General features: G+C 34.7%; 1 protein-coding gene across 28 annotated transcripts in view; it reads right to left on the bottom strand.

The window, feature by feature from the left end:
* LOC115242508 (MAP7 domain-containing protein 2-like) overlaps positions 1–11,509 on the bottom strand; it is a 142,951-nt gene that overhangs the window by 19,722 nt on the left and 111,720 nt on the right. For 27 of the 28 annotated variants that reach the window (XM_029818868.1, XM_029818870.1, XM_029818860.1 and 24 more), the window contains one exon: positions 4,235–4,303. The exons of the other annotated variant lie outside the window; for it this stretch is intronic. In XM_029818868.1, coding sequence (XP_029674728.1) covers positions 4,235–4,303 — 69 coding nt within the window. The remainder of the gene's footprint in view (positions 1–4,234; positions 4,304–11,509) is intronic. 28 annotated transcript variants of the gene reach the window in all.

Here is an 11,509-nt window from a genome sequence, read left to right as displayed (position 1 = left end):
AAGAGTGCGAAAGTAGAGTGGGCACATCGCTAATAATTGGACATGTCATTAATAATGTGGACGTGGAATCCAACGAAAGCGAGAAAGAGAAAACGGAAGACGAGATATGATATAAAAGAATGTTTTGATGAATCTATATAAATATGAGATCATATCGCAAATATGCAGAAGAGAATTCTCGATGAAAGCAGCGTTGGATTTTTCCAAATAGCGTGCGATTGAATGTCTTTTTTTTTATCGAAGAAAAAAGTTAGGAAGATTTATGCAAATACAATTCGGAAGATGTACTCGTATCGAGTTACTGAGAAAATTCGATATTCAATAAAATTGTAGATAATTGTTCGAGGATAGAGCGTTTAAAAATTAAAAATTAAAGAATCGAGAAATACATAATGTACAAATCACATGGTTCAATATGTATTATTGTATCTGTTTCACTTAATCATTTATGGGAAAAATGTCAAATATCTATTCTCCAACTTTGCGAATTCATGGATTATGGAAGCAGAAACATTTTATCGTTCGCACCTGTGTACCACATTGTACTTTTATCAATAATTCATTTTTTAAAGACTACATTAAAAATGATTGGAATTTCTAAGACTCCTATAATTGATTTTGAACCGACATTTTGCAATTATATAATCAACATTAAATTAATACGATACAAAAAACTATGTACACAATCGCATCCTACATAATCGCACTCTTGAAGATTAAAAGAAAAAAAGCTCGTGTTTCGATTCTCTTCTCTTCCGTCCATTACCCTGATCAAAAAGATTTCGTCCGTCGATTGTGAAAAGTAAAGAACTTCGAAAGACGTTGGAGCATAGATATATCGTCATTTCGTCGGAGGATAATCGAGCAAAATGCATCGTCCAGTATTGCATGCAGTTTCTGGAGCAGTAAATCTTCCGTTGTTCGAAAACGCATCGACATACAATGCGGGCTGATCCATTCATCTCTCTGAAACCTGTCCTCTGCACGATATCGCTATTAATTCTCCCGTTTTTGACGAATGGGACGGAATAGCAAATGAAAAACAGCATGTGTGCGTTAAGTACAGTGCGCGAAAAGATTGAGTTGAATAAGAAATTAAAATGGTAAGAATAAACTGCAAAGTAGCATTTAAAAAAGTTTGCATAGTAATATTAATTCAATATATTCACTAACTTCCAGAGAAAAATACATTTTAATTTAGAAATGATAAGTTCAGAGAAAATGAAAAGAAGAAGATGTAATTAAACTATAGATCTGTTTAGGTTTAACAAGATTGAAAAAAAACTGCTCATTAATGAACGCGACTGCGTAAAAGAATTTCTGAATACGATAAGTAATCTTCTGCATCGCGCGCGGTATTCTTTTAGACCAGTATTCGTTAAAATTCACTCCCGCGACGAGGTTTACAGTATCCGCAATTTTGAAACGAATGGATAGACAATACGGTAACAGAGACAATTTAACGAATGGGACACAAGTATGTCGCATGCCGTCGCCCGAAGGGATGCACTTGTTTGAGTCGGTGTATCTATCATACAGCTGCAGTTGCAGCCTCCATCTTGGAGGCTCAAACGCCGGAAAATCCGTCGGTGGATACACACGGCTCTGTTAATCTCCCTTCGTGTGGAAGTGGGTCGGGAAACAATGGGATCCGTCTCTCCCATCTCTTGCCGTCTTCTCCACGAAGATTGTGTGTCTTTCCATCTTCCTCCTCCTACACCTTTCTCTTCTTTCCACCTCCGGCTTTTCCTCTCGAATCCACCATTCATCCGTTCGACTATTCTATCTCGTCAACCTTGCTCGAGTGGCGGTATAGAATGCAAACAGATACGCGCGGATTTTAAGGTACATGAATGATCTATGACATTTTATGAGGAAATGTTGACGCGCGTCTTGAATAACGATGAGGTTCTCTTCGATGATCGTGTCTTTCATTTGTCGAAGCGATAATTATCGCGTAGGTTGACGCGATAATACTCTTATAAATACATATCTAGAGAAAAAAAATATCGCTATAAATAAATCTACATCTTTTATACTTTTAGATATATCAAGATAATTTTAATAACATTTTTGTTTTAAGTTACATTAATTTCTTATAATTTTTATATTTTTAGTTAACACATGTATTAGCATTTTAGATTTGATTTTTTACATTTTATGCATTTAGATTTTTTTAGATTTTATGTCATTAGTTTTTATTCATTGATTATATTGTATTTAAAATATTTTATGAAAAAAAACTAAAATTTTTTGATCATAGAAATCGTGTATACGCGATTTTAATGGAGGTCAAGAAGGTGGATGACGTTTGAAATTATCTGCGTTTCTCATCCGCGAAGGAATGCTAGTGTTTTACTAATATTTAATGAGCAAGTGTGCTTCCTGAGCGTCGTTTACATTTCGAATTTAAATTCTCAACAATTCCCCGTCTTCTGGTTAAATAAAGGTGCTTCAAACACTTTTTTTTTTTTAAAGTATCTCGCCAGTTTTCAAACGGGAACAAGCGGTTCGAGGAAAGATATATACGAATATTTCCCCTGGAAGCGATATTTTTTCATTTTCTTCCCTCGCATTTTATTCTGATAACATTAGCTTTAAAAAATATTATATGAATACCATTATATTTTCAACTACATATAATTATAAATATGTGTATGGGATGTGTGTAAATTAATATCATATTTAATAAATTACCCGAGTTACACACATACAGATATATATTTGTTCAACGCATTGAACTCATTAATCCAGATTTATTTATGTCAGTCATTGAGACGTATCAAATTACACATCGTGCAGTAAATTACGGGTCCTTTCCTTTATTCGAATTAAATTTTCGATGCATTGCCACGAGCGCCAAATGAAGAATTTATTAACAATTTTGTGGTTGCTTTTCGCAATTGATTAAACTAACGGCTTCTCTCGCAAAAGCGCGGGATGCAATTTAGATATTATTAAATCCATTTGGTCGTTTTGCCAATCGAACTGGGAGAATTGCATTCGTTATCTACCGCAACCCAGAAGTCGTACTTTGGATTTGTCGCGATTCGATAGCGCATTCGATGCCACCACGGATTGGAAAGTGGTTTCCCGCGTGAGATTAATATCGTTATCGACTATGGAATATCGGTGACATAGCAATCTATAAATGTTTCTGTAAGAATTCACCGAAAACTTTGAATTTATCCGAGATACTTTGCAAATTGGTTATTCTCGTGTAATTTCACAAAATGGTTCTAATTATTTTCCGAATTAATTATAGAGAGAGAGAGAGAGAGAGAAATTTTATAATTTTATAACAATTTCACAAATTTTTTCAAAATAATAAATGTAATGCATCCTAAATATGTAACGTTTATATATCGATAGAGATACAGAAAGAAACATAAAAAAAATACAAATATGTCTGCTTAAAGATAATTAAATCGTTATTAATTTTCATTTTTAATACTTTAAGCAGATCTGTGACTATAATCTGTGTGACAATAAAATATATTAATATATATATATGTATATAATGATACTATCATGTCATAGAATATCATCTCTCACTCAATCTCTCTTTCATTCAAAGTTTTATTATTCTTCTGCATCTTAAAAATACAATGTGTTTGAAATGTCAAGTGTTTTTCAGATCTGTCGTATAAAAACTAGCCTGTATGTTTGTATATGACTGAGTCACTATTTGTACTACCAATAGATGTTCAAGTTGTCCTCTCAAAAAAGCCACAGAAACATCGGTGGACACAGAGCGTGATATTAAAAAGTATCATGCCCAAATCCGCCGTGTAAATGCCACCGTGAGGGATATCATCCAGCGTCATACTCGATATGAAATACTGAAAAGTTCTCTTCAAACCGATACTTTAGGATGCCGACACAAGCCGGTCAGAATATATAGAAATAATTGAAAGAGAGAAAGAAAAAAAGCAATTATCTTGCAATTAGACAAATTAAATAGAGCATTAATTAACGAGCACACACTGTGTTGCATCAATTCTATAATAAAGATATTGATCGAAAATGATGCTTCGTGCATCTCTTTATAAAACATTGCAATATTTAAAGATTGTTTCGTAAAAATTCAATTTGTTTTTATTAATTTATTGTCAAAAATAAGTAGTATTGATTTGTTTCGAGATACAACGCAGTAATCTCTTTTGCTCGATATAATGTAATACTTGATTATAGCAAAGAAAAGTGCCCTAAACGCGATCTATTCCGAACTTACCCTTCGTGAGAGAGTGGCGATTGTGTGCAGAACTGGACCTTTGGTTAGTTTCCTCAGGAGCGGCTCCAGCTGCAAAAGAAAATTTCTCATATAAAACAGCTTCCTCCTTCAATATCCTTTAGTTTTTAGTTATTAAAGATTCGAGTGTATATTATGGCACAGTGTATAAAAACTTAATTAAAAGTATCCTGCGATATACGGTTTCAAACGCTTCGAGCATCTTGCGCCGGCGTATTAGTATTCTAGTACACCCTCATAAATCCCCCTTGCACTGGTAACAACTGGTGTCATACCGTGGAAGGTACAGGAGGCACAGAATTTAATCAAAGTTACTATTTAAAGTTATCGCGATTAAATTCTGAATTTGATGTATAATTATCGATTAATTTCTGCAATAATTGATTGCATTATGTCAAATAATTCGTAATCTTAAAACTAATATGAAATATTTCAGTTTTTGAAAATAAAACGTCGCAATAACATCATAAAGATGAAAGACGAATTTCCGAAGTTTGTCATTGAACGTGAGAAAATTTCGCATGTCACTTTTAATCACAAACAAATTCAAAATGTCGGCAATGAAAGTAGCGAGACGTTTACACGTGACGTGAAGAAATTACATTACACTGACGAGCATCGAGCGATACAGGGTTGTATACTTGGTGCATTACGCGTACACGTGTATACGGTGGTTGAACTTTGACATTTCTCGCGCGGAGAGGGATCCTTGCTTTACTTGGAGACATTCACCGATTCAATTGGGTGGAACTCGGGCGCGTATTCGAGTCAGTGAAAAGATTCAATATGCAGGCTCGTGTCCTCTGAATGAGGCGTATATCTTGAACGTAATTCACCTTGAGACTCCAGTGGATCTCGTTCTTATTTGTGCAGATTCCGAGGATTTTTATTGCTACCTGAATTCAAGTATGATTACAATCGAAAAGCAAATGATGCAAAGGGATGTTATATTTTCTAAAAGAGTTGAGCTATCTGTATAAATTTCGATTTCAGTCTGGAAAAATTATTTTTCAAATACAAACGAGCAATATATTTTTTATATAAATGATATAGTTTATTTGATATTTTATTATAATATATTTTAAAAGAAGGAAAGAATAACGAGATGTTTAGAGATGTCTACATTTACACAGTTAATTTTTTTTTTTAATGTTAAAATTAATAAAGAATAATTTTTTTCATATTAATATAGTAGGCGAATCACACTATTTTTAATTTCATCTAGCAATTATTTAAAAAAGTCAATTATTTCGTCGTATCTATATAAAGAACGGCGGAAAGGAGTACTTAGGTCCCGACTGCGAGATAAGATTTTGAGTGAGAAAATGGGAAGAGGATAATTCGAGTTGGCGGTGAATCTCCCTTCCTATAGCGGATGTGCCATAGTTTAAAGTATCGGGTGGTAGATAATGACGCGGAACAACGTCAGATGAGAACGCTAACGATGATAACGCGAGACGCTTATGGGGTAGAAGAAGCATTTTATCGCGTGTCGTCGTCGTTCGTCATCGATGGCGGCTCTTACGAGAATAGCTCTCGAGTTAAATTCGTTATTAAGCCATCGTCGTCTAGCGATAATGAGAACGGACAGGATGAAACGCTGATCAAGATTGTGATCAAGAGACGTCGTCGAGACATAATCTCTGCACTAACGTGCATCGCGAAAGAAAAAGCAAGATATCAAACGATAAACCGGAGGGACTCTTTGTGGATTAAAGATACGATTGTGTCGGAGGTACTTTGGAAAACGTCGTGGCAATTTGTCAGGATTGAAAGAGAAGCTTAAAAGGAGGGCTCGAAGGACTCAAAGGCGGGGTTTAACGACTTTCTTGTTAGGATGTTGTAAAGTACAATAATTATTGGTTTTACGATACGTTGAAGATGTATAGATATTTACGCTACTCTTAATTCTGTCAGTAAATAAGTAAAAGTAATTTCTTACTAATTCAAATTTGTTAAGTCTTGATTTATACGAGGATGCATACCAATCGAACAACAAAGTTGTATCCGTTGTATGAAACGTTTAGACGGAAATAGAGTAGTTCTATAATTTATAAAATTCACTTTAAAGCGTACCCAAAACAAACATTAGAAATTATTAATTATTCTCTTAGAACATAACACCCGCGGGTCTAAAGGCATTAGTGTGTCACTGTCAAATCTTTAGAAAGCCTCGCACGAAATCTCTAAATATTTCAATATTTCCAGACTGTTATCTTGAAGGCTTGAATCACGAGAGGCAAGCGAATCGAAATCGCATTTACCGTGTCACCGAGAATGCGAATGGCGTCTCGCGTGAATTTAGACATACACTTTTCGAAAATACTGTAGCGGGGATACATATCGGGATGGAACAAAACGGCAGTGCGGAAATAAGCATATACGCGAGCTCTTGTATCTGCATAACGAGTAGTACCGCGTGACACTACGTAACCTCATGATTACGAGAGAGAATCGTAAATGTGATCACGTCATTGCTACCTGACTGCATCTGTTTGTACAAGGATACTATGTGAAAACGTCCGCCGGCGAGAAACTCTATAATCCAACCTGCGAAGATTTAAGGATCTACTCGAGTTTAAAGAGCACGACGGAGACAAAAAAGCGCTCTATTTTAAATTTATAAATATTTTTTTTCTAAATATTGCTGAATATTATTTAATATTCAAATAATTCTAAATGTAATTTATAAAGACATATTGAAATATAATTTGATTTTTTTTTTTATAAAAGACTCATATAGGTGCGATTGCGAAAAATTAACTTCTATTCATTTTTCGGAAAAATAATCCACCTTTCATGCAAAATTGGGAATTTCTGGACACACAAAAGCTAGTGGCGTATATCAGGCCGCCGGTGGCATTTCAATTTTTAAACGGAGTCTTTTGTGTTCCTACGTGAGCTTGCCTGGAGGTACTTTCGGGACGTGTAACAATTCTTATCGCATCTCGACAGTTCAGAATTACATTCTCCCTACATTGCTACTTAGAGGAAAAAGCGGGAGTATTCACCAGCGCTCATAAATTTTCGAACATTCTCATGCAAAATAATCTGAAAAAAACTAAAGGTGGATATATGCATATGTGAAAAAATTCAGAGGATGCGATATATTTTATTTAATAAAGTTCCCAAATTTTCAAATAATTTTGTTGATTTCAAAATTGTTTCTACGCAAAACTAGATAGAGCCTGGATCACGCAAAAGTAAAAAAAAACAGTACAGATATAAAAAAACGCATTATATAGAAATATAAATTCTGTTATTTCTAGCCGAGTATTACGTGAATAGTGATGGAGCAAACTCGGTTTCTTACGTTACATAAGAAATCGCCACGCAAGCGACAAGATCGATTTGCATAAATCTTGGCGGAGACTCTATTATTAATAAATTATCAATAAGAGCGTGTGAGAATGTCGAGTTATATATAACGCGAATTCTTCGCTTCCTGAAGTTGCGTGATAACAATAGCGATATTTATTTGCAGGTTGTTACAGGGATCGGTGATTAGGTGATTATCTCGCCGCATCGAATGCACTTTAAGGTCCCGAAAGTAAACGTCAGCGGCCGTATAACTAGTTGGCAAATACACGCTAACGCGTTTAGCATGTTCGGTCATTCGTGTATACGCACACTAGATATATAATGTGGCCAAAATGCAAATCGAACGCTTTCAGATCGGTTTTAACGTTCGATAATTTACACAAGAGTTAAGTAGTCTGTATTGCTTCGACAGTCCATGAAAAATGTGTGTAAGAAGTTCTATTAGATTAGCTCTTCTACGAACAATTCTTGAATAAATGCAACAGACTTGAGAAATGTTCCTATTATCATATTTAGATTCTATAAAATTACGCGTTTAAGACAATTTTATTTATCCAAAGATTTAGATTTGCCAGATTGTAATTTTATCTGATACAAAATTCATAATTTTATGGATAAAATATCAATAATAATTTATATATAGCTAGATTTAAATAGCGTAAAATATGGCAGAGTCGTGCAACTTCAATTTTTCTCTTCAATAGCATTAACAGTTGATTACGTCCATGTAATCGGGGGTCTCACGGATCGATATAATGAATTTGTATTGGCCGATTTATCGGTACGCCGAAGAGAGTTAATTACCGTCAGGCGCCGATAAAGAAATAGCAGGTGCTCGCTTTCCGGAGCGTTCCGACGTGCGCCGGTTAATTATCGGCGACACGATGCCCGTAGTCCATTCTCTCTCTGCTCCTCCTACGTACTTTGAAAAGGCGCTTAAATTGCCGATAGCGCAATCCCTCCCTGAGAGAGAGCTACGCGTATCTCGATCGGACAATGGAGCCTCGCGTCGCAATTAAATCGTCAATCATCAGAGTCGCTAATTGCGATATCCTAGCATTCTGGTGGACCTCTCGCAAACGCGAGAGTGTTAAGGTAAACGCGCATCTTCTGTTCGTATCTCGATAAGTTCCCGTAGAATCGAGCCAATTAACGCAACGAGATTCGATAATGAGGAGACAATCGAAAATAAAAAATGCATTAATAAAAGAATATATACTCACGAGAAACTTATCATCAGAAGTTTTAATCTTTTCACTCAATATGTACATATTTGCTCTGGAGCGCTACTAAATTTTGCAGTTTTTAATCTAAAGCTAGAAATGTTTGAGATTTTTTTCTTATTATTTATCATATATTCACAAAAGTATTAAAATTGAATTCGATGCAACTGATCAAATTGATTCATCATATATTAATATTGCTATTTTCAGTCGTGAATAGTTTTTATCAAAACTAGTCTCGCTATATTTAAAAGAACGCTGCTTTTGTAAGGGAGTAAATGTACACTAAATATATTGTTCTTAAATATAAGAGAATGTAGCAGAAGCAATGGATTTTTTTGCGAACTGTCAATGAGAAAGTGAGCCGATGTCGTTCATTTTCCTCATCAAGACAATGCCGAGGCAAATCTTAAAAGAGAATGCCACGGAGAACAGCAATAAACGGGAAAGGGCGACAGCTACCATCAGACGGTAGATATATTAATTTAACGGTCGGGTAGTCTAGGAGAAGAATAGGGTGACTTATTGGGTCTGCGAGGAGAAAATGAACTTTCGAAAGCGGAAATTTAATCAGTCGCGGTGGTCACTCCTCCGATAATGTTTCGACGGCAATAAGAATTAATTTTGTTTCGAATAATACATACTTGCGGGAGAATATATGTATACTATGAGTTATTAATTATTATAGAATCGTGAAATGAAAAGTTAATGAAATATATTTCGAGTATATTCCGATAATATTTTATATTTCGATTAATGATTTATATATTAATATAAATCAATAATATATTGGGTTGAACGGAAAGTTCGTTCCGTTTTTTACTAAGAGATATCGGAATTAAATTATCTTTCAAATGAGGTCAAAATGATTGTAGTTCGCTCCATAGGTTTTGAAATAAATCAGTTAATAACCAATTTCAAATGTACGTAAGATATTTAATCGGCTATCGACGGTTATTTCAAAACCTATTAAGCGAACTACAATAACTTTGATCTCATTTGAAAGATAATTTAATTCTCTACAACTTTTGTTTCGGTACTTTTTGTTAAAAGACGCATACTTTCCCTGATATTTGTAAAAATGTAAAAAATAACCGTGATTTTAGAAGTTTTTGGGCGCTAACTCCTTAAGGAAGCATTTTTTGACCCATGTATATGGGAAACTTTTTGTTCGGAATTAAATTATCTTTCAAATGAGATCAAAGTGATTGTAGTTCGCTCCATAGGTTTTGAAATAAATCAGTTAATAACCAATTTTAAATATACCGAAAAGTGTTTTTTCGGCTATTGACGGGTATTCGAAAACCTATGGAACGAACTATTGGGTTGAACGGAAAGTTCGTTCCATTTTTTACTAAGAGATGAAGACCGAAAAAACGGCACAAACTTTCCGTTCAACCCAATAGTATTAATAATTAATTCCACACAAATAGAGAGATGAGCGGTCTCAAATAAAATTAGGATTATAGATAAATCAATGCTTTAAACATAAGATTATAGGCAAGAAAATGCTTTCGAACAGTCCCTCGTTGGAAGATCGTAGCACTGTGAAGAATGCGTGTTTCAACAATAGCTGGTTCGCGTTTATGACGATGACGACCATAAATGCGGATTTCCCCTCAGCTTTATGATCCTCGCTTAGCCAGATCGTTGCACGTCACAATAACATCGGTTGCGATAAAGGGAATTATTCGTTGTTCGGCGCGGATGTCGCGAATATTTTATCTGTAATATATATGTACGTCGACTATTGTTCGTGACAATATAAGAGAAAAATATGCTATATTTTTTAAAAAAACTGCACGTTGGACGCGAATTATTTTTTTTTTTGTACTGATGACAAAAAAATCTGGCCTGCGTTTTCTCTACTCGCTTTAGACCTAAACTTCACTGTAATTTACGTGGCGTTTATATTTTATATTCCTTCAAGTGGAAATTCGCATTTAAATTGAGCTACTTTTTCTCTCTTTGTATGTTCAAAAATTTTATAACAATTCTCCTCGAAACTTATATTAAAATATTTATTTCAGTAATGCATTGTAATTGGTTATTCAATTCATATTGTTCTTTTCTCGAAAATTATTATTTAACTCGTAAGGTTGAAGTTTTGAACAGCAGCGTTGAGTGTAAAAAAAAAAACAAAGTGTCAAGCGAGCTGACATTTATCCTTGTTGGAAATGTTAAAGACAAATGTCTGCAGTGATAAATGATCCACGTGGTCAGACGCGTCGGGTTACAACAAGGCGCAATTTCCAGTGCTAATTTCCTGGCCACGTTTCTTTCCACATTGTCCGACGCTATGCTAATTTTCCTCGCGCGTTTTCAACGAGAGTTATGTTCAACTGTATAGTAACGTTGTCGCTTTCACAATGTTGAGCGCGAGTGCAAATGATTCGCCATCGAACTCGAAATTATCTGACATTTAAAAAAGCGTAAAATGTATAAAATAAAATGCTGCAATATTATTTAATCCTCTCTGTGAATATAGAAAAAAAAAAACATAAAAAGATTCATGTTTTCCGCGAGAAAGTAAAATGTAAATGTTGAAAGCAAAGTTGAAGAGCAAGAAAATATTAGTAGAGCTATGCTTATATTTGAGTTTAATTATTGTGAGTATCTCTCCGCACCGCGTCGTGATTTGAGATATCGCAATAAAAAATGTACATGCGAGTGTATCTCCCTTACCGCAGTATATATATTCATATATATATAT

This window comes from Formica exsecta, unplaced genomic scaffold (assembly GCF_003651465.1).
Source record: "Formica exsecta isolate Colony F162 unplaced genomic scaffold, ASM365146v1 scaffold60, whole genome shotgun sequence".
Taxonomy (NCBI): domain Eukaryota; kingdom Metazoa; phylum Arthropoda; class Insecta; order Hymenoptera; family Formicidae; genus Formica; species Formica exsecta.
This window is presented reverse-complemented; position numbering and strand designations above follow the sequence as displayed.